Below are 25024 nucleotides of genomic sequence, written 5' to 3'. Positions count from 1 at the left end.
CTAGAACAGAGCACTGAATTTATATTTACAGTGCTACATTCACTGGTGTTAATAGTAGTGTGGTAGTAGATTTGTTTCCAAATGTTGCTCCTGAGTACCCTTTGGCGATAAAACTAAACAAAGGAAAATAGCAACAGGTAATGAAAGACATTGAAATTCAAATTCTAGATTAGATACTGTTAACAAATACAAATAATAATATAAATGACCAAATGACAGTGGAGGAAGAGCCACTCAGATCTTTTGCTGATAGTAAAAGTAGCAACACCACAGCATTGAAATATTATTCTACAAGTCAAAAGTATGAAAGAAGTCAAATTATAGCATCAAATTATACTTATAGTACCAAAAGTCAAAGTCAAGTATGCAGAATATTGTATATTATGTTATTGAATTCTAATCATTGATGCATTAATATGGTCATTACTTTAACGTTGCAGATTCAGATAAATAACACAGAATATAACCAACAAATAAATTATGATGTATTAAAACTCATCATTCATACTATATATTGACACACACATAGATACATATATTCATGGAAATACTCAGGTTAAGTGTAAAGAACAAAAACCTTAAAATTGTTATATTTTGAAGACGTGCAGTAGTGCAACATTTAAATGGCATTATTACAGCGAAATGCAAATGAAATATCAACGAAGACAAAATGAAGAAGCAAAACTTTGAATTAATTGTTTTCATGTCGCTTGACTTCAACACCGAAAGAAACAGACGAAACGCAGATTTGCTTACTTCAGATTTCAGTTGAACAATCATCTTTGGCGAAGTTCAGGTTGTGATTTCATTTCAAGGTGGGTTTCATTTAATAGTGATGCAAATTCAGCATCTCCACTCATTGTTTTATGCAATTCAGAGATTTAGTAAATAAAAACTAATGACATAATGCCTTTAACAGTCTGTGTCAGTATGTGGGCCAAAAAGATCGTAATGACATGCTAAACAGTGTAAATGATCTGTTGTTGAGCTTTGTGAGTCAAACAAATACACACCCACAGGCTCTTCGCATTATGTGAGTATAACCAGCCACTAGTCCTGCTGAAACAATCAAGCTGTTCATTGATGCTCTTCGTTCAGTGATGACTAATACACTAATGTCTGAAATCAAGGTTTTATTTTGTTTATTGTTTTTTTTAAATAGCCCTTTCAATCTTTCTCTTACCTCTTTAAAAGCATATAATGCATATGAGTGTTTGCCAAAATTACAATTTTACTCTGGTGTGAGGCATGAGAGCACACGTCAACTAGAATTTCCTTTTTCTGATTTTTCTGAATGAAAGATATTACAGTTTTTGCCCAGAAACATGTTGAACTGATACATTTGATACAAAACAACTCACATCAGGCCCTTTAACTCCCATCATTACGTATTCAGTTTTAACCCTTTAATCATAAATGAGCCTCTTGAGATCAAAACTTTATCGTTGGCATGTTTCTCTTCTAATATTTACTTGTGCAAATTCAGCATTGCATAAGTAAAATTTGCGGCCCGTTCACACAATAAAGGACCTGCCCTTATTTGGCCATATTGAGGATCATGAAAGCCTATGCGATCAGACGGGTAGCTTTCCTTGCAGAGGGCCAATAACTGATCTTCATAGTACAAAGCTCCGCAGCCTCTTTTCATGTCACTTTCATTGAGTGGAGGGCCACAGTGCGAGCTCTATAAAGTGGCTGGGCCCATTCAAGGGACTAAAGAGTGAAGCAGGGAGGGGAGGGTATTAAGAGCAACAGACAGAACGACAGAGATAATAAAGTTACATTAATCTGCTGAATGCATTGGCTATAGAGACTAATCAAAAGTAGATCTGTGCAGGTTTAGTGCTGTTTGTTGTGCTGTAATGGCAGCTGTTGTAAAATAAAAGATGAAGTCATGTCATATCAGTGAAGAACATCTCTGGAACATTTTCACACCTTTTTTCAATCATATCAATCACTTAAAACCACAAGGCCATCAGGTTAAAATCTGTGTAAAACTACCAAAGACAAGGGTTGGCTTTGAGCAAGTATTAGTATCATTTTCTATTTTAATGTTGGTTCATTTACCCAAACTACAACATGGTATGATTGTGAGCTGTTGTGATCCACTGTAGCTATTTTACAGGTCACTGTCTGTTACTCATGTGTTTATCCTTTACAGCCTTTAGGGTCACATGCACATCATTTTGTACAACTACCAATAAATCTGTTGCAGTTTTACATGAAACTTGAGCTTGTTGTGGGTCAAAAAACATAGTTTAGCTTGAGTAAATAACCCCTCAGTAATATAACACTGGGTCAAAACAGAACATTGCGACAGGGTAAAGTTGAACCAGTATATATCAGTGCTATGTTGATCCAAACTGGGTCAGTAATCATAAATGTGATAAATTATTCTGATCAAAATCTCTTCGACTGCTTCATTATAGAAGTACGTATATTGTGCCTACTATGTTTTTAGCTTTAAATACAGTGTTACAGAGCTGATTAACAATCAAAGCAATGCAACATGACCTGTGCAACATGTTGAAACCCATAAGTGACCCAATTTACAGTCGTGCTATGCTTCTGTACCTCCTTGTGTAACGCAACCATATGTAGGACATTACGCAGCCAATGTAACTACTCTGCCTGTCTTTTGTGTGCACACTATTCCCAGCTAACACCATGCATGAAGCTGTATGGCGGTTTCCTCAGGCCTCCCAGGGAGCTCTGCAGTAGGATGCATGTCTGTTTCTCCACCTGGACGCCCCCACAGATGACTTCCCACCTCTGTTTACTCGTCCTGTCCAGCTTGGCAGTGTCACACCAACTGGGTGAGTCCATTTACCTCCGACTGTAAACTAATCCAACTGCTAGAGGTTTGCTGTCCCCAAACATCATGCATGGTGTCAAAAGAATGATTCTTAGAAGTTGAGAGTGCAGTTAAATGCAGTAAACTGCAATGAATGTGTCTCTAGTTATCTAATACTCAAGTCTGTACCACGCTGTGTACAAATATCTAAATAAAATATTTATATACTGTGTGTTCTAGGTTTGGAGGATATTTTTTTCAGTCCCCAGGACCAGACAGTCAGAGAGGGAGAGGGAGTTTTCTTCCAGTGTGTGTCAGGGGAGAGTTCACCTCCTGCAAGCATCACCTGGCTCAAAGATGGGACACTGGTCACAAGAGGAAGACAGATTCAGGTGAGCTTTGAAGGAGCTTCAGACTGATCCGTTTAACGGACTTGAAACAACTAAAAAGGGACAAGAGAAGATGACTTAAGCCTCCATGTATCAGGGGCCCTTTGACAACTGATGGAGAGCAAAAAGTTTTGACATCACTTCTGAAATAATTCATAAAGCTGCACCACTCATTCAGCCCTGTGGTCAGATAATAATCACAAGACTTAAAAGCCTCTTTAGAGAGGAAAGCCTGTGTAAAATGAATGAGAAAATTAATTTGATCCGGTTTAAAATTTTACGGTTAACAAACTCTACTTGTCTGATTTATATATATATATATATATATATGTATGTAAAGAAGAAACAAAGATGAAAGTGTATGCTTCCTAGTGTGTTTTCATGTTCAGGGTGAGTATGGAGGTGGTAACCAGAAGAAGACCTCAGGCACTCTGCATCTTTTCAACGTAACATTAGAGGATGATGGGATATACATTTGTGTCACACACAATCCTCTACTGAACAACAGCAAGAAGAGCAAGCCAGCTAAACTAACCGTGCAGGGTGAGTTTACATTTTTTTTCTCATCCAGCAGGACAAAATCTAAATAAAATAAAGACTAATGTCACCAAGCGTTTCTTTTTAACAAGTCTAATTAGTTTTGCTCTGTTATTTTTAAGTATAGTGAAAACTTTTATCTTTCATTTGCTATTTCCTCTTGCTTCAATGCAGTTTCAATTGTTCTTGTCAGTATTTAAATAGTCAACATTAAGCAGATCACAAGTATTACAAAAATATTACTTTAATTGAAAATATCTCATTAAATGGCTTATCAGTAAATATTTTGCAGTGGTCAATATCCTCTACCTTGCAGGGGTCCTTGCAAGGCTGCAGATCATTCAGGGCCCTGACAACATCACTGTTGCTATGGGAACAGAGGTCTCCATGCACTGTGCTGTTCGTGGCTTCCCTGTTCCCATGGTGCACTGGTTCAAAGACGGCTGCCTCCTGACGAACTGCTCGGCCTCGTTCAGCCTCCAGAACAATGGACAGCTGCTCATATTCAGGTCTAACACTGCATGGGACTAGTGGAATATTAATTCTTTATTGTTTTTTCCCCAAATTGCACTAATGAACCAAGAACTATGAACTATAAAATGATGCTTATTTTGCATTGTTTAATATATATAAACTATATAGAGTTTAATAAACATATAGGTTTAAATTGTAACAAGGAGATTTGATGATCCATAAGTGCTTTTATACTCCAGACAGACAGAATTTAAAGTCTTGTTTCTGACTGCGTTCCCCAGAAATGTGACCAAGGAGGACGAGGGCTTGTATCACTGTGAAGCATCCAACCAGAACGAGTCAATCAAGTCGCAGCCAGCCTTTCTGCTCCCTGCCGGTAATGTGCCAACATCTGCAGGACACTAAACTGTTTAATTTTAACACAAATAGTAAATAAGAAAGATATTATTCCATTTTGTTTATTTTCAGCTTTTATTTTTGTCCAGTCAAATATCAATTAACACAGAAAGAAATGCAGACAGTAACTCAAATGAAAGACACTTTTCATGTCAAATAGCTTATTAGATGTAATTCTCAGGAGTTTTCTTTACTTTTGCTCTCATAACTGACTCTTGCAGCTCTGTGAAAAGCACATTTAAGAGACACACGTGTTGTGATTCCAGAGATGGAGTGGAGTTTTGTACAGCAGCCCACAAACTTGACGGCGAAGATCGGAGAAAATGTCACAGTCACCTGCAGGCCTCCGTACAGCAGACCAGACGCTCGGGTGTCCTGGTTCAAAAACAACCAACTTTTCACTCCCACCGCTCATGAATCTGTGCTGCCCAGTGGAGACCTGTTCTTCCACAGGTGTGTGTGTGTGTGTGTGTGTGTAGGAATGTGTGTTTAAAGACATACCGTGTGTTGTGTTTAAAAGGTGAATTTCTCCAGTTTGACTGTACAGTATGTGCTTAGTTTATTTGTTTTATACATGTGCGTAGTGCAGTTGAGAAGAATGAGGACAATATGCGATAATGGATGAACATGTGTGACATTATTCTCTGCAGTGTGCAGGAGTACGACAGTGGCAGCTACTTCTGCAGGGCCTCCAACATCCACCTTCAAAGATTCCTCACCTCCAGAAGAGCAACTCTAACTGTGCTGGGTATAACATTACATTAGACGTACCACACTGTGCCACTGGACACTCAAACTGTGGCTTCTTCTGTGTTTATGGTAGTTCTTGTCTCTTCCTCGCAGCCCCTCCAGCAGTGAAACTGTGGCCTCAGGTGTTGACAGTGCCAGTGGGTGCTCGGGTGGTGCTGGAGTGTCAGGTGTCCGGTCACCCTCTACCCTCCATCAGCTGGGTGAAGAGAGGCCACTCCAAGCAGACGGGAGGCAGGATCGCTTTGGGGTGAGTTAACATGTTCCAAAAAGAAAGGCGGTTAATAATATTCCCTGTCTTTTAACCCACATGAAGTACAAAAGCAGCCGTGTTACAGTATACGTACATCTTTCTCACGCAGATTGAGAAACGCCACTCTCTACATCCAGTCAGCCAGGAGCTATGATGAGGGAATGTATGTATGCGAGGCCTCCAACACACTGGGCCAAAGCCGCAGCACAGCAATGCTGAGAGTTGCCGGTAATTTTTAAACTAACTGAGTTGCAATGTCATGTATGAACTACCTCTCAAACCAGTGCCTTTTGTGACATAAAGGTTAAGACATTTCATGAAACACCCGAAGTACGACTCAAATTGTTGTTACAGTTCTCACTTTTAGTCTTTTAGTGAACACTTGTGTGCAGAATATTCAATAGAGCTCATTGGGAATTAACAATGAGTCACACGTGGCTATAAAAGACCACCTAGACTTTACCATGATATGATGTTAGAGGTAGAAACATATTGTACAGCAATCAGGAGTGTCCCTTCAATAGTAAATATTTCACATATTTAACAAGAAACTTGATGTGAGAACTGGGATTGTGATGATCATTAAACATAATTGTAACTTAAACGCAAAAAGCAGTGTTGGCTTGTTTTGACAGAGGAATTCTTTGGACATTTAATCAACATCTGTTTCTTTGTGAGACCAAAATAAGTCACTTCTCCACATGTGCAATATTGGACCTCATCAACCTCTTAAAAGGAAAATGTAACATTGTACAAAAGTGGCACAAAATGATTGCCTCATGTCACAAAAGTGTCTCCTGTTCTTCTGTTACAAACTGGTAAAGTAAGTATGTTCTAATTATGTTACAATTATTAAAAATTCATTTTCTTCATCTTGTTGCACATAAAATGGTACATGACTATTTTTGCCTAAAATACAGAATATATTATCAATATAAATATATTATTCTATAAATATATTATACAATATTATAACTTTCCTCCTCACAGTGAGTCCCATCATAGTGACCTCTGTAGGTCAGGTGAGCTACAGGATCGGGGACTCAGCTGTCCTGTCGTGCAGCGCCGTAGGGCTGCTGCCCATCACATATACCTGGACCAGGGGCAGAGACGAGACACAGCCCCCCATCAGTCCAACTGAAGACAGGCACATTGACGGTGAGTTCAAAGTGTGATTGGAGCCATTTATTCATCATATGAGAGGGTGAAACACATCTGAAAATTTTAATCATGATACTAAGACGTGAATATGTTTCAGCTTTATGTGATTTACAACTTGTTATCTTGTGGCCTGGGTAGAGGATGGAGCTCTGCATATTTCCAGTGTTCAGTACTCCGATGCAGGGGAATACTACTGTACTGCTGAGAACCGAGCAGGGAGACATCAGAGACGTACCGTCCTCACTGTCACAGGTATGTCGACCTCTACTCATCATTTCACTGTTATTTCCTCTTAAAAGGCTGAGTGACAAATACATCATGTGACAGAAAAAGATATATTGCTTCATTATCAGAGTATATTCAGATGGGTGTGTGTACATGGGGCATTTTTACATGAGGTTTAAATTTTGCAACGTACATTCACAGCTTGTAGTTATCCCTATATATGGTCGACCCCAAGTGCACAAGTTTATTTATCTTGCTGATTGTCTTTCATGCCGTCCTCTGTCCTAAGCTGAACATCTTCCAGCTGATAGAGGCAAGCAGACAAGACTGGTTTTGTCTGCTGTGAGTAATGACATGAAACTCTCTGCTATTGCTTGTGTGGTGACACTGTTTTGCTCTTAAATCAGTGTGCAGGCTCTATGTTCGGTTTTCATGTGTGGCATATGTGGAAGCTGTGAATTATTCTTGACTGTGCACGCTCTTTACAACTTATGTTATGTGGTCACTTTTCATTGTCAACGGATAAAACCGCTGCTCTGACATTTTTGGCCTATTACCTACTTGTTTTGTGGCTTATTTCGTGTCTGATTGTGTCAAACGTTATGTCTGTCCTGAAACTAAGAGCCTCTGTTTTTTACATTTTCTAGACCACCAACACCAGCAACGATCTACCCGTTTCCCAATCTGATAACTCTGCGGCTGAGCAACATCGTAAAACAATGCATCATCTACATGCACAGGCACAGCATAGATGTATGTATGCCACATGTATGCACTTTAAGAAATAACTAAACTGAAAATAAGTACAAATGGGCAACAGCAAAGAATACAGGTTTGAAACTAGCCTGTGCATTATTCAAATTGAATTTGAAGAGAAAACAAAAGCAAATGGTTAAATTGCAAGTGTCTCAATCAGCCACTACAACCTGTAAGATGAGTCATGAGACTGATGGTGGCAGCAAAAGGCACTGTGGACCCATTAATGTTAGCAAGCTAATATGCTAATATAAACATTGTCTGTGTGAGCTACTATTACAACGTAGAAAAAACAGAATTAATTATTGACACAATGTATTTTTAGAACAGTCGTGTTGTGCTTTTCCTTTCTGATTACCTTTTTCTACAGCACAAGTAGATAATGAGTCCATAGATGCCTTTGGCTGCCTCCATCAATCATGTGACACTCACCTTACAGGTTGTTGGGAGAGTTTCTCTATAAAATTGTGTTCACGCTGGCCTCCTGGTTAAGCTTTTACCAACCAGAGGGTTCATAAACAACATTGTTGACTAGCTAACAACCTATTAACTAACTACTAACTCCTGTTCGTTGCCCCATTGGACGTATTTTTAGCACTGCTGCTGTGCTCCATGATTGTGCCATTACTTTGATGAAACAGTGTTATATAATAGAGCTATGGAAATAAAACCCAAAATGTAATAGAACATTGTATTGGGTATGTGAAAGAAAACAAGGCATTAAGGGTTTTTCTGTGTTATTGTTCTTTAATCATTTCCAGGCTCATTTTCACATTGTAATGCTACAACAACCAGAGCTGTCACATTTTCAAGAGGAGCAGTGGCTGAGCTTAAGATGCCACCTGGCCGTTTTTTACAGCATCACCTGAATCAGCCAACAACCAATCCAACCCAGCCGGTAGTGACTCAGATGCCACCTCTGCCACCTCCTCCACATCCAAACTTCCAATCAGTAGATTTTAACACCCAACAGAGACTGACTAGGGATCCTCTTTTAATTTCAAATGAACCACCAACAACACTCAGCCAGACATCAGTACTCACCAGTGAAGTTTTGGGTGTAACCCCTCAGTTTCTACCAGCTGAAAATCAATCCCATTTGACATTATCATCACGTACACCATTTCAGCGCCATGTCAGTGACGGATTATTGATTGGGCCTGATACTCACGGCTCTACCATCCGTGCTGTGTCTCTAGCCAGTCAAATTGCTCAGCCCTTCACGTCTCAACCACCAGCAGAGTTTCCAGTGGCTGGATCCTTCGGCTTTTTCAAGCTGGATTCGTATTCGCTGACTCCAACACACAGTCCTTTAATCCAACCTGAGACGACCCACTCTGGTCCAGTCACCCTGGCGTCTGCTTCTCAAGCTGAATTGTACCAATCTCCAACTCAGCCTCACCACCCGAGTCCACAAAGTCATTTTTACCAATCCTTTCATGAACAAACCTCGACTCAGATTTCTCAAACCAAACTGGAGCGCCCAAGTCAACCTCTTCATCAGAAAAGACATCGGCAGCCTTCACCAACTCTCTCACAATTTCATTCTCAACAATCGTTTACTCAAGTTTTTCCTCCGAAGTTCCACCATGGACTGTCGACAATCCAGCACTATCTGCCGTCCACACGCCCTCCACCTTTTTCAGTCACAAAGCCTCAGCAATCCCAAATTCACAGTCAACCTTCACCCACTTTGCCTACACATACTTCAACCATATTTACACTTCCTCAATCATTTCCAACACAACATCCACTGCTCCATTCACTAGCTCCTCTGCCACAGACCTTCCAGCCTTCAGTCTCAACCATCTATCCTCCTGATCTGAACTCCGATCCTTCAACATTGGACCATGACATTCTTGTTAATCAGGTCAACACATCCGATCTGGTACAACTAAACACCAGCCAGCAAGACGACCCAGTTCAGTCAGATAAATCAGCTAATGACACAGAGAACACAGAGTGGCTGAATAGGAACACCTCCCAATCTCCTATGACCAGCAATGAACCAAGGTAGGTGAGACAAAAGGCCAGTGGAGTGATGGATATTGTGCAGATGGAGTTTGTGCAGAGAGTCAACAAACAAAACAGTACAGCAAATCAGCAAATTTAGTTTGTGTTTTCCACTGCAGAGTAACGCAGCAGTCTCCCTCATGGCTGCCGGGGCTGGAGAAACACGACATCCCCATCGTGGTGGGAGTGGGTGTATCTTTGGCTTTCATCTTTGTCACTGTTACCTTCTATTCAGTCGTCCAGAAGAATGAACCTGCACCAACAAGCCGCGCAGGTCAGAGATCCTCAGCCACGTCACACGTCAGCACACTTATTTCACATTGTGAATATGTTACACCTCCAAAAATCCTTAATCTTCAAGGGATGGTTCGACATTTTGGGAAATATGCTTCATTTTAGGGAGGAGGATGATTAAAAAAATGATGCCACTCTCATGTCTGTATGTTAAAGAGAAAATTCAGTCTCTAAGCAGAGCAGGCTTTTGGGGAGTACCACTTATGTGAAAATGTTTGTATCAAATCATTGTTTATTAGCCATTTACTCGGATAAAACTCCAGAATCTCTAAAAAGTCAGTGGTTGAGCTGCATTATGGGTAATGTAGGCACCAGGTTTAGACAAGAAAGAAGAAAACATGGCATGAAAAAGAACAATTTTATATTAGTACCATGCTAAGCTAGGCTAACCAGCTGCTCATGGTAGCTCCAAATTTATAGACAGCTATGTGAGTGGTATCAATCTTCTCCCCAACAAATAAAGCATATTTACCAAAACCTTAAACTATTCCTTTAGAGCAAATTTACTTAACCTTGACAGCTCAGAGGAATCTAGGTGTCCCCATTCGGCATGCTGAACGTCGAGCTGCAGGACGAACATACGAAAACAGGTGAATACACCAATCTTAACATTTAACTACACTGTTGCCCATAAAGTTGGAATAAAATGTTTTTTACCTCTTCTCATGAAATGATTGTGACAATGTGATTTATTCTTGATAAATAAAGTGTATATCTTCTCAACTTTATTGATCAAACTCTTCCAAACATATCACAGTGAAACTTCAACCACAATTAACCTTTGCAAACTGTGTATTCAGATTTTAACAAAATTGGGGGTATTGAACAATTATTCCAACTTTATGGGCAACAGTGTATTTTCACCTCTTTGTAGAAGATTCAGGAAACCAGAGCGTTGTGTTTCTTGCACAGAGCTTTTGAAGACGACGACTGTGTGGCAGTGATTGAGCAGAGCCCCAACACATCAGACACCCGAGCCCGACCTCCGGGGCCGAGTCTGGTCACGGTGCAGATGGAGCCCACATTTGAGGATCTTCAGGAGGAGACACAACCCACTCTGGACACAGTCACTGTGGAGACTCATCCTGAGCCCATTCTTGACACAAAGGTTTGATGAAATTCATGAACATGAAAAATTTGTCCAGGAATATTTTTTGTCTTAATTTTAAAGGAACATCAAGGTAGCACTGCGGTAGCACAGAAAGTTTTCCCCACTCTTTGTTAGTTAAGGAAAAACAGAATCATCTTAAGAGAAAAACAAAATAAATTTTCCCTCACGCTGTTTTATTATAAGCCCCTTTGCCGCCAATTGCTTACTTTTTTCCCCCCTTTTTTTTTTACATGAGATGGACTTTATTGATCCCCCATCAGGGGAAATTCACAATGCTAAATGAAATGTAATGTCTCAATGTCTCAAGATCTAAGATGCCGCCTTACTCTTTTACTTTATTAAATCAGTTAAAAATCCAATAAATTATCACAAAGGAACGCTTTCCATCCTGTTTCAGATTGATCCATCTCTGTACGAGGAGAAGGGCTGCAGTTTGTCCCAGCCCAGCATCCAGCTACAGTGTGCTGAGGACTGGACCAGCAGCAGAGGAGACAACCACAGCCCGTGTCAGGATGCTTTGCCCCCTCCATCATCCTTACCCTCCCGTTCACCTTCCCCCTCGCCGCCTTCCAGACGTGAGGAGGGCCTGCGCTCCTCGTTGACTCTTCAAAGTGCTGAAGCATGTGTGGCTCCCATCCACCACAGCCTCAGTATCTCACATGGCAACTCCCCCCTGCTCCTTTCTCACCAAGTCTCACTGGGCCTCACTACAGTTGCAGTGGATGTCCATTTTTACCCAGCAGCCACTGCTTCGATGGCTGTAGGCACTAGTACTCATATCAATTCAGTTTCTAATACCACTTCAGTGGCTGCACCTCTGTTCAGTCCCGCAGTGGTTAACAGTCAGGAGAATGACCAATCAGCGGCCAGACTTCATCAATGTAAATAGCTGCAGATTACGGCATCAAGTGTCATAACCACCCATCAAGTGTAATTATACCACTACAGCCATGATTAGGACAATGTGCCTCATAAAGTGCTAACAAGTGCTAATGTGACAAAGGACATTTAAATGAATAGTTCAACAGCAGTTTCAAAAGCATCTTTAGCTTCAGTTATGTCACATGTTTATGAGTGAAATGGAATATGTGGGGAAATTTATAGGAAATTATTCACATTTGATTGGATCAATCAAAAGTGGGTGTGATTAGCAAATACAGAGCGATAAGGAGCTGCAGAGAACTGTCAGCTTCCACACACACATACACACACCGCCTGCTTTGTTCGATCAAAGGAAGGAGGACAGGAGGAGGAGAAATCAATGAATTAGACTGCAATTACATTCTTTAGTTGGTTTTGGCCGACTGAAATCCAGACACAAAACGTCATACTATGATATTGTGCTGCTATGATGCAAAAAGAACAGTCAAGTGTGGTTTTATATGACACAGGGAGTTAGCTTGTCACTCAAAATGACATTTGGTTGGATACATTTATGTTTACGCAGCCAAGTTCAAGATAAGTCCTCAGAAATATTGAATAGATTTTTTCTTTTTCTTTTTTTAGCATAAAATTGGCCTAGAATAACTGAACATTTAGCACAGGGGCGCTTGATTAGAACTTGGAGAATGTATTTTTTTATTTTCTTGTTTCTTTTAGTGTCGAGTTTATGGAGTCAGTCTGAGGTAATTAGCTTAGTTTTTAGCTTAGCATAAAAACTGGAGGCAAGGGAAACAGCAAGGCTGGTTCTGCGTCAAACTACGCTCACCAGCTCATCTTAAACTCACTAATTAACATGATCTGTCTCCTCTGTTTGAATCGGTATACAGAACAATTTGTGGTTTCAGAGGGAGTCATAGTGTGACAATTTCTTAAGCAAACAAGCGTTTATATATTCAAATAACGTAAAATTCAGTTTTTTTGCTAAGCTAAGTTTGCTCTCCAGGCTTCAGCACTGTACTTAGCACAGGCATAAGAGTCAAATCAATAAACTTTTTTCAAAGAAAAAACTCAAACTATGGTGCTAATATTCTGTATTAGCATCCATATATTGTTCACATTTTGTTTTGTAAATGCGTATTTCGTAGCTTAAGCACATCCCTTTCTGTATTACTCCATGTGGTTATATTAATCAATGTTAATATAATGTTACAGTTTAATTGTACAGTCTGCTTCTGAATACAACAGCTAGTCTCGCTTCATATTTTATTTTACTACTGAAATATGAAAGATAAAAATGTACATGAGTGTATTAATTCTATTATTACTTTAACAGGATTCACGTTTCACTGATTCATATTGTGTTACTGGTTATGTGTTAGTTCTAGCACATTAATGTGTTGTACAGTTTTAACTCTTTTAGTGAAACAGCCAAGGATTTAATTAACTTTAATCTGTCACCAAATACTGCATTTTTTTGTGACTGTACACAGCTGGTTCATTGACCTGCTCATTCTCTTCTATCAAGCTACTTGACTGTTAACACCTTTTTTTTTTAAAACCAAAGGAGGATAAGAGGGGCTGTAATAATAAACATTTAGAAAATACAACCAATGTCCGTTGTGATATTTTTGCAGATGTCGCCTGTGGAGCTTATTTTCAACATGAAGCATGTCTTTTTATGTCAAATATGTAAGTCGCTGCTTTTTTAAAGGTCTAACCGTATGTTCTAATCTTCGTCACTCCGGATTTTGTATCAGTATCAGTATTTAATGTTGTATGCAGTCATGGTGGAGCTATTTTTTTATTACATATTATAGTGTTTGGTGGTTTGATCAATAATACGGCATCCTAAATTGTAGTTGTAGTTTCATCACTGGTGAATTAAAGAATAAGGAGTAATTACATGCAGAATTACAACAATAATTCAGGATGTTTACAGCATGGTGGTGGTGCATGGAGCTCTACTCCTTACTTTGTGGAATAATAAACCTCACTTGCTGTTGGAATCTTTAAAATACCGTTTTTTGTATTTTAGCTCCATATAATATAATTCAGCTCCATATTGCAGAATTTAGCATTCACATTCATTTAATTTCAGTGCTATTTCATGTGCGCATCTGAGCCATCCCTTGCCTTTCCACCAGATGTCCCTAAGCACATCTGTGGTTCATAACATGGGTACACCGTCTGTTTTGGGAGCTTTTAAACTCTGCTGGACTATAAATACAGTGAGTAGCTCTCCATTTGTGGAGGACATTTTGCAACAGAATAGAGGTCTCTTTCTCCCATCGCTCTTTCCTACACATGATTCTCCTCCATTGCAGATTCATCCCGTTCAACTTGTCTCATTCAGGGTGAAAGTGTGGTAAAAAGCATCCTTGACTGAAGCCAAATGATTTCACTAATATGGTGTTTGTGAGAGGGTTAAGCTACTCTATGAAACATGCATGATATCAGCAAAGTGTTTTATGGCTTTGTTCGGTGACAATGGCGGTTAAGGACTGCTGTCGCCATGTAGCTTCATGAGCTGAACGATCAGGGTTCAATTCTTCCAGCCTGTATTTAAAATGGCAACTGCAGCATGTTTTGAAAATTGATTCTCTATGGCATCTAATTTGTGTAGAGTTGATAGTTTTGAGGCTCTCTTTGAGGAGTAATAGGACTTTTTCACAGCAGACATTTTGATTTCTCACAGGAGAAAAAGCTCCAGTTTTACTCCTAAAAGCAATGCTGGCTCTGAGCCTACACGCACAATAACCACAAACCTGAAACAGAAAAACAGCTAAATGGAACTCAGCCATCAGTTATTTTATCATTTACAAATACCTGCTTTAAAAAAAAAAAAAAAAAAAGTCTTCTTTGATAAAGCCCCAGAAACGCAGGAAGAAAATCATATTTTTCTTGCCAGTTTCTGAAATGTTGATGTTTTGCTACAACAAATTGGACATATAATTATTAGTTTACCATATAGTAAAAACTAATCAAGCCCTCTATAACCTTTGGATCACATTTCTCACTCATCTACAGTTATAACCTCTAAATTCACACGTGAAACACAGAAGTAACCCCGTCCGCCTTCTAACATCTTGGGACATCAACTAAACCACAGTGGTGTGTGAGCTTTTTTCTCACACCTGCAGGGCAACATGTGGTCCTCTGCATCCTGTTAGCCAGTCAGTGTGAGAACACAAATCACTTCATATTGAGGTTGTCGGTGACAGGTATAATGCTCCCCATCTTAGTTTAGCATGTTAGCATGCTAACATTGGCTAAATAGCACTAAACACAAAGTAGAGGCTGATATGATTAGTTTTGAAGGTATTTTATAATAAACCAAAGCAAACCAAAGAATTTGACAAATTGAAAATTAAAATGCAATGTTAAACTGCCCCAGTGGAGCTGCTCAATGGCCAAAATGTTATTTTGAAATTGACATTTTCTTCTGTACAGGTTATATAAATTCATGAGAGGTCATTTTAATCAAAGTAAGTTATTGGTATGCAATAAAAAAAATTTTTATTTTGTTTTGGTTTTGAAGACAATATGGTGATGCAAAGCCTCCATTCTGAAAAGAAGAGGAAAAAACACACAAACAAAACACAACAAAATCATCAAAGTCATACTGAGCTCTTCCATTAGCAAATTTAAATATGTTCCCGAGGGCCAGAGGAATATTCTTGCTAAATGAAAATGCATACATTGGTTTCAAAATATGTAATTTGTCAGCTGCGTTTTCAGGAGGTAGTAAATGTATGTCATTCACTGCTGGCATGATTAAAACCACTGAATGAGCACCTTTAGCAATAAAATCCTCCAAAGAGCAATACATCCAGACTGAATGGGATTATGAAAAGGTTTACAACACAAAGACAAGTATTGTAAGTCATCTCTCGCAGGTAGTATAGTAATAAAGTGATAATTAATGAAATCGCAAATCATCAGGCGAGTATTCACTAAAGTTCGCTGGATGGTTTCCTTGGTTTTGCCTCCTCATCATTTCGGGGAACGTGGAAGTCCACGTATGGACACCACTTGGTGTTGAGGCACACAAGTTTCTTCAAAGTGGACGTTTTGACGATACTGAAGCCCGTCTCTCCCCCAAAGGTGCTGGGCTTCCAGTACTCAGGGGAGCAGATAGGGTTTCCCAGCAGGCCCTTCAGGGAGAAGGGAGCACCCATCTCCACCATACTCTCACCAAATATCCCAGTAGGACGTGTTTTCTCCAGCATGACGCCGGGGTAAAACTCCAAAGCATCTATGTCACCATAGAGTTCCTCTAAACCTCTGGCCATTTCTATGTCACCTGATTGGAAAAGAGAAAGCAGCTCTTAATTAACTTATTCACCGAAACCCTTAATCAACCGAATCCACATTGTGCAGATGCTACAGAAGAAATGCTGATTTTATTTTTTAATCTCATTTCATGTTTTTATTCTAAAGGTTATTTCTGTCAGTGCTGCTTATTGAAGCCTGGCGAACTATTACCAGTGTGGAGTCAAGATGAATGCCTTGTCCACCAAATTAAACCAAACCAAATCTACCAACAGGTACAAATAAAGTAACCTGAACCTGAATCTGAACCATTATCTTACCATGTTACAACCTTTTAATTAAATGTGGTATTAGCAGAGTGGTTTTCTTTTACCCAGTTCCAAAGCAGAGTTTGCGAAACAATTTTTTAATCATCTCAAGTATACCTGTTTATTTTTGATCCATGCTTTAGCTTCGGCAATGACAATTCCTCAATAATGATTGCATGAATTGTAAATATTTTTGGTGCACATTTTGGGTTCACTTTACATGCAACAGTGGTACAGGAAAAAAAGCGCAAATTGCTGTTGCAGGACCCAGAAAATACCAGTTCTGATGTTAACATCAGAACTGGTATTTTCAGTTTAAATTAGTTTGAAGCTAAATTTACAAATGTCACAGTACTATATATACATGGGGAAAAGATAGAAGATCAAGTAATAGTTACAACTGTATTCCTGCTTGCCTGTAAATTCATAAAAAGAGGTGTATGGCTTTAGGTTAAACTTCTTCCTGTATTGATTGAAGGGCTGGACTCGTGTTGCTCGAGACTCTCTGATGACCATTTCTGACACTTTGAGCACGGCTTCATGAGAGTTTTGACCTCCACCTATCTGAAACACAGACAAAACCGTCACTTCAATGTTAATTTAACAAACTGTTCAGTCAGGTCATGTCACAGAGCAATCTGTGAGAGGTAAACAGTCCTCTCTCTTGTTGCTTGGCAGGCAACAGCACTCAGCAATGAACAGGAATAACACTTTGCATGCATTAGATGTTGCTGCAAGATATCTGAGAATATTATTTCTCAGCTGATTCTAGGAAGTGATTGAGGTGAGATGGCTCAGTGGTTTTTAATCTTGTCAATCGTGTCCCTCAGTATGTCTATAATAATTTGGTAGCTTTGTGGTATCATTCTCAGGAGGAGCTAGTTTTATCTACTTTATATACAGTTAGCTAGTTTAATCCAGTGGTTCTCAATCTAGGAGTCAACACATCAGGGGTAATGAGTTAAATCTGAGGAGTCATGAGAAGGTTAATGGGGTAGAAAAGAAAAAGTTCTGCTACACAAATTACTATTTTAAGTGCATTTGGACCTTTCTCCAACCTTTTTTTAAATGCTCTTAACTTTCCCTCTTTTGGACTTTGGGACAGTTATTTGAACTGCATTTAGAGTGGAAATCACCCTAACAACTCATAGATACCTATAGATATTTATAAATAAGACTCACCTCTTTTATATGAGGTGGAAAACACTGATTAAATATTGAATAATGCATTATTTAAGATGAAAATACGTGTTTTTTATAAAACTATTCTATACTTTAACTGATAGGATAAGTATAGTACTGTAAAGCACTAACAAGAGTGTAGCTGAGTTTGCAGTAGTTGATCTACCTGTCCTGCAGGCTGTCGAGAGAAGGCGTCCACCAGTTTCTCCACCCCGTAGTGCATGAGGATGGACGTGTTGTAAATAAACTGGGGGTATGTGATTTCATCTCCGTCAATGAAGAAGCTGTCAGGCATCAGCGGGTGCCAGTGGTAGAGGTGGCAGAACTCCAGAGCGATGCGGTTGCTGTACTGGAAACGTACATTGAAGAGGAGCGAGGGATCGAACTTGAGCTTCAGCAGGTAACCACTCAGGTGCTGCACGTACTCTTCAGTTATTATGTTGATTATCTCCCCTGGGGGACAAAAAAATTTTCACCCACTGAGCCAAACTTTTTTGAAGACATTTGACATTTGAAGAAGACTACTGCAATTAGAGATGCAGAGATTTGTCTTTGTGGACTGAACTGAGAAGAATAAAATCTGTAACAGATGATTTGCCAATACTGACACAAACGTGGTCTCAAGACTTGATCCTCACCAATGATGATGAGCCTGGTGGTCTGGAAGAGCTGCTCATCGTCCCAGGTGGGATGTTCTGCCTTCAGGACGTCACACACTCTGTTATGCTCCCTGAGCCATATGGTGGCGTACATGGTGAGGCCCGGCAGGATGCCATATATCTCCTGACCGATGACAAACCGCTGCTCTGGAGGGAAACCCTCAGGATACACCATGTGCACAGGGACCTCAGATACTGTAGGAGGGTACATCTCACCATCCACTAACTGTGAACAAACAAAAACATCAATACACACGTCAGAGAGAAGCACAAGTTTGAGTCTTAGCTATTCAAACTTGTGAATCCGCCATTTTCTTTACTCTTTTCTCAATAAATTTAAATTCCATGTCAAGTGAATTCCAAGTCAAAAGCACTCAAGTTTTAGTTGTGAAACAACATACTCAAGCAGAGTGGCTTTTAGATAAAGATGTTCTGAGGAAGTTCTCCCTCAAACCCTGATTATAAGTATGTCAAAGGCAAGATAACACACTGTGAGCTGCCAGCGATGCACAGAGTGGGTGATAGGATTGTCTCGCTTTAACCACTTTATCACTATGACTGTGGTGGGGAAGTGCAAGTTATTTAAGGCCTTTAGATATACAAGACTCTTTAGAAACTACTGTGCATTAGCACTCATATATCAGATACAGAGTACATTTCCATTCAAAATAAAAATGGCTCTCTCCTTTCAAAATGATGATATTTCAAAGATTCATGGGACTGACAATGTAATAGGAGAGCTAAGCAAAATTTAAGCAAAAACACATTTGGAATTGCAGTTGAATAAATTGTAAATGAATATTATTAATTAATATTAATTGTAAATGAATAAATGTAATAAACTATATTCTGAAAGGCACGTTTTGTGACCTTAAGATAGAGCAAGGCTAGCTGTTTCCCCCTGTTTCCAGTCTTTGGCAAGTAAGCGTAATTCCTAAAATGTTAAGCTATTTCTTTATCACCTGATATTTCAGCTTCCCATCTTTATGAAGCCGGAGTTGAAGCTGTCGCATGAGGTTGTCTCCATAAATATTGCTTGCATCTACCTGTGTGTGTGAGAGAGAAAATTACAGAAACAAAATCAGCACACATTCACAACCCACAGATGATGAAAGAGACATCTGTTTTATGTTTAATCTCCTTGTTTAATAATGACTGATGTTTAATAATGACTGAATTCTAACTGACTGCTGCATGCGTCTCACCCCATGTCCTAAAGCCTTGGTGAAGGACCCCTTGACATGATGGTCTGTCTTGAAAAACTGGTGGGTGAAGTGCTGGGCCATGAAGGCAAACATCAGATTGGTTCCCTGAGGATCTGGCCTGAACTTCTTCCTCTTAAAAAACCTCTCAGCCAAGATTTTGGGATCCGGAAGAATAGCTTTACCTGTAGAGGAAGAAACATGCTGAGATTCCTCCTACAGGAGTGCAACCGTCTGTGTGCAGTGGTGTGCTGCGGGTCTCACCTTTAGTCCCCATTGGCAAAGGGCAGTCTTCAGGCACAGGAGGGAGGAGCCGGGTGTAGTAGGAGATGTTGTAGTAGGACTCCCAGTTGAGGTATCCATATTTAGTATTGTATGTCGGGGGGCTGGGGATGAGGTCGCTTCTGACTTTGGGAGCAGGTGACAATTTGTGTTACTACAGGCACTACAATAAGCGTGGGTAGTGTAGTTTATCTTTACTCATAGTGTCCTGCTGCAGCTACCAATGCTTGATAGCACACCAAATGTATATTAATCCACAGCTGAAAATAGTCCCCAAAAACTGCATTATTTTAACACGTTTGAGAGATGTTTGCCAAAAAACTAGTGCACAGTTGTTTAGGACATTATTTAGCTTTTTTCATATATAATGTATACAAAACTGTATATTTATGATCAGATTTTAAAGATTAAAGAACATCTTCAGTAGTACCAATGGGCCTAAGGATGAGTGAGACATGGAGTCAGGTACACTTCAAACAAAGACATCTTTTCTTATTCGTGGGATTTTTTAAATTGTTTAATTGTGCTCAGTCACAGTTTTCCTATAAGAGATAAGAAGCAGCCCAATGTGAGAGCATGCAACTTGTGTATTCCAGCTGTATTTAGCAACAAATATCTTAATGCTCTCTCAAGTGTAGTATCTCAGTTCCTTTTTTCTGGATTCAAACAAATGTGGTGTTAAACACTCCCATCGCTCCAGATGCAGCAGCTTACTTATCAAAATGTGTCTCCACCTCTACTAACCTCAAGGCTGATAAAACTACAACCCCTGCAGGAGTGTTTCTAGTGTAAATACATACTGTGACCCTAAATAACGAGAAACAAATGGTTGGATAATATTAGCTGCAAGTCATGTTGATTATCTGCTGCAGTCGGTCGGTCATTCTGCTGACTTACTGACTTGTGTGAGTGTCAGTTTTTAACCTTTCAGAAATTCACCTACCTGTCAGCACTAATCTCATGAACGTGTCTTGCAGGAAAGAGCTGTTGACGAAGTCCCAGAACCACTGGAAGTGTGTGAGGATGAAGTGGACTGTCGTCGGGCTGGGCTTCAACATTAGACGAATTCTGGTCCAGAACTCCGCTGCACACAAAGATCAAGAATAAACTGTGTCTATACCACAAACACACTTTGAATCATTTATATATGAAAGTGAATAATTTATATATAAACCATTAATAAGGAAAACGTTTGTGTTGCCGGGTGGTGAAATCTGGCTGCCCTCCAAGACGACACTTGAGTAAATACACTTTTTTAGCTCTTTAGTTTATCAGGTGTTTGAGCTTTAGTGTCTTAAAATCGACCGTTTGACCTCTGACCTTCTAGAAAAGAACTGCAGGTTATGTGTAGCACAATATATTAATTAACAACTTATAAGCACTCACAGCTGTATATATAATATTATGCACTAAAACTAAAGGCCAACTGAACTCAACTTTATTTACAAGACACCTCATACAACACGCAGCCCTTCACGGAGCCAGATTAAAAACAGCACCCACAAAAAGGTAAAAACAAGAATAAACAATGAATAGAAACTATTAGACTACAAATTACAACAATAAAACAATAAAATGGTAAAAATAATTCAATACAACACATAAAAACAAGTGATAAAATAGTATAAAGAACAATGATTGAGACTTAACTACCAAACCAACAAATGACGAGGCACCTTAAGTAAAAGCCAGGCTAAAAAGATATGCATTAATATGTTAAGACTTGATATGTTTCTTATAAATATGCCCACAATCTCTCAGATCCTCAGACCAGGGCCGCAGTGGCGAAAGTCTGACTCCCCGTGTGTTTTTGTTGAGATTTTTTGAGATGACTAAGAGTCCATCTGTAAAGGACCTGAGCAACGTGGAAGGTACAGAGGTGAAAAACATGTCTGAGAGAAGGGCCGCTGCCAGTTCACTCAGTGATTTAAAGCACTAATTGTCCTTAAAAACGAGCAGGAGAGTCTTTAAATCATTTCTAAAACTGAGAGGAATGCAATGAGTTTAAAGTGTGTGTGTTATTTGTACTGTCTGCCTGGTCTTACTGACGGGGGTAACTGGGAGGCTGACCAGGCTTTTTGGAGGGAACTGTGACTTAAATGAACCCTCACTCACACGTTGATTTATGACGAAAATGTAAATGCAGCTTTACTTACGAACAGTGCAGTTTTCTCCATAGAAACCAGTGCGAGTGCAGTCACATTCGTAGCGGTCTGAGCCAAATCTCACGCACACTCCTGAATTCTCACATGGGTAGTAACAACAGGGATTCACTGCAGAGGAGGAAAAATACCATCTTACTCTGTATGAATGAATGATTGGTAAAATGTAGCCTGTGCGACACTAAACGACTGATCAACAGAGGGTGCAGCGATACTGAAACCTGAGAAACCACAGACAAACACAGACAACCTGAAAGTGAATTAATGAACATATAAATTGTATATGTTTGTCCCATTCAATATTGTTATTTTAAAGCTGAAAAACCACCCAGGCCTAAAGGTTATGGAGGGCCTAAAGGTCCTGCTCTTAGTGACACGACCCTGGATGAATAACACTTAAAACACAGAATACTCTTTACAAGAGTTGGTTTACTTTTCAGTCATTTCTTCACTGCTTCTGGGCAAAGCAAGAAGCATTACCACCCACCACAGCCACGTCTCACATATCTTTAACACTCATGGCTTCCTGTCCTCCCTTCATACTTGCAGAAGTTCAAAGAGATAGTGAGACGCTTCTTCCCTCTTCACTGTGAACGAGAGGATAGATAAGCATGTCTATCCTACATGAACAACTAATATACAGTGGTGTGAAAAAGTATTTGCCCCCTTACAGATTTTTTCTGTTTTTGCTTTTTTGTCACACTTACATGTTTCAGATCATCAAACCAATTTTAATATCACACAAAGATAACCTGAGTAAACACAAAAAGCAGTTTTTAAATGATGATTTCATTTATTAAGGGACAAAAGCTATCCAAACCAACCTGGCCCGATGTGAAAAAGTAATTGCCCCCTAAACCTAATAACTGATTGTGCCACCCTTGGTGGCAACAACTGCAACCAAGCGTTTGCAATAACTGGCAATGAGTCTTTCACATTGCTGTGGGGGAATTTTGGCCCACTCTTCTTTGCAGAATTGTCTTAATTCAGCCACATTGGAGGGTTTTCGAGCATTAATGGCCTGTTTAAGGTCATGTCACAGCATCTCAATTGGATTTAAGTCCGGACTTGGACTGGGTCACTCCAAAACCTTCATTTTGTTTTTGTTTTTAGCTATTCAGAGGTGGACTTGCTGGTGTGCTTCGGATCATTGTCCTGCTGCATAACCCAAGTGCGCTTGTGCTTAAGGTCACAAACTGATGGCCGGACATTCTCCTTCAGGATTTTCTGGTAGAGAGCAGAATTCATGGTTCCATCAATTACGGCAAGTTGTCCAGGTCCTGAAGCAGCAAAGCAGCCCCAGACCATCACACTACCACCACCATGCTTGACTGTCCGTATGATGTTCTTTTTTCTGAAATGCTGTGTTAGTTTTACGCCAGATGTAACGGGACACACACCTTCCAAAAAGTTCCACTTTTGTCTCGTCAGTCCACAGAATATTTTCATTATTCAGATTAGATTTAATTATTATATCAAAATCAGCCTTTTTCTGTCCGACTATAATCATTGAGTAAATCTAAACCACTCTGTAGGTAAGACACTCTGCGCTACAGTCCCATGTCATGATCCACATGACGCTCTTTAAACTGCATCCAGTCTGCTTCTCCAAACATCCATTCAGGGACACAACCTATCCCAGCATGCACTGGGAGACAGGGGAACAAGGAAACGCTCTGGAGTTGTCACAAGATAATGAGAGTACATTTACTCAAATAGGATCATCTTGATGTGACCTTCTTATAAGATATAATGCAGCCATAAATCAAAATACACCTTAATGCACTAGTAATAAAACGTATGAGAACTTTTATACTTTTGTTACTTTAGATTCATTTTTGCTCCTAATGCTTTGGTACATTTAACTTAGTAAAATTATGACTGTGTTTTTATTACTATGTGGTTATTAAGCTTACCACTACCTTAGAAACAACCTATTCTTTTGCACAATTTTCCTTGTGTTTAAACATTATTCAGTCTTTAAAACAGGCAGAAGAAAGGCAAAGTACAGTAACAGTATTTAGATGCTGCATATACTTGTACAATTTGCAGGCTCAGTAGGGCCACAGTTTAAAAGAAAAATGTGCAATGCATTTCTCACCCCTTCTTTAACAAAACAAAACAAAAAGAAAACAAAACAAATACATACATATATTATACATTATATACACAAAACAAATACATATATATGTATGTATTGTTTTGTCCCAAACTCGGACCCTACTGTACCTATTGTCAGAGACTGTTATACCTGTTTAAAAACACATTTAATAGCAGCACCCACTTATACTGAGTAACATCCATGTGACAGTGCAGGGCAGGTCACAGAATATGTCGTGACATTGACACTCTAAATGTATCTCAGTTTTGTACAATAAGCTGTCTAAAAAGAAAGGAAGAACCACATATTGTCATGAAATACACTCTTATAATGATCACTATGTCCTCAGACCAAGCTCTCAAATCATCAGCCAAAACAATAAAGATGCACAATTATTCTCTGTTGAAAAAGGAAAAACTGCTCACCAACACTTGCGCATGATGAACTCTTCAGCAGCAACAGGTTGATAAACATCCAGATGGAGAAGATGCTAAACTCTACAGAGAATGACAACAGTTGAATATTAACTTGGTGCAAAAACATAAAATTCAGGAGGTGTTTAATTTTAGGACTCACCTCTCATGACTCCGGATCGTTCTGCAAGGGCTCAAAATTAGAGTGTAACAACACTTCGGCCTGCTGATGTGGTCTGACAGGCTTCATAACATGAACTATAGAGAATGGGCGGCAACACAGTTTCCTCCACTTCCTCCATTTAGTCTTAGATACATTTAAAGACAGAAAGCCTCCAGGAACTGGCGCCAAGTCATTTTGGCCATTTTTAGGCAGAGCCTGTGGGCAAATTGTTCTCAGGATGATGTTTC

At 39.5% G+C, this 25024-nt stretch overlaps 1 protein-coding gene across 1 annotated transcript; it reads right to left on the bottom strand.

Annotated features, from left to right (window-relative positions):
• Window positions 1–15378: 15378 nt before the first annotated feature.
• ptgs1 (prostaglandin-endoperoxide synthase 1) lies at window positions 15379–24783 on the bottom strand. Its single transcript, XM_070833428.1, has 11 exons — window positions 24777–24783; window positions 24626–24697; window positions 22094–22210; window positions 20881–21021; window positions 19920–20063; window positions 19659–19840; window positions 19416–19499; window positions 18433–18679; window positions 17961–18247; window positions 17029–17176; window positions 15379–16335 (listed from the first exon to the last, which is right to left on the bottom strand). Exons 1-11 carry the CDS (start codon window positions 24781–24783, stop codon window positions 15986–15988), a joined length of 1779 nt encoding a protein of 592 aa, XP_070689529.1. The 3' UTR covers window positions 15379–15985.
• Between the last annotated feature and the right edge of the window lie 241 nt (window positions 24784–25024).

This window comes from Pempheris klunzingeri, chromosome 7 (assembly GCF_042242105.1).
Source record: "Pempheris klunzingeri isolate RE-2024b chromosome 7, fPemKlu1.hap1, whole genome shotgun sequence".
Classification (NCBI taxonomy): Eukaryota; Metazoa; Chordata; class Actinopteri; order Acropomatiformes; family Pempheridae; genus Pempheris; species Pempheris klunzingeri.
Note: the sequence above shows the minus strand (reverse complement) of the source record. Positions and strands in the feature narration are given on the sequence as shown.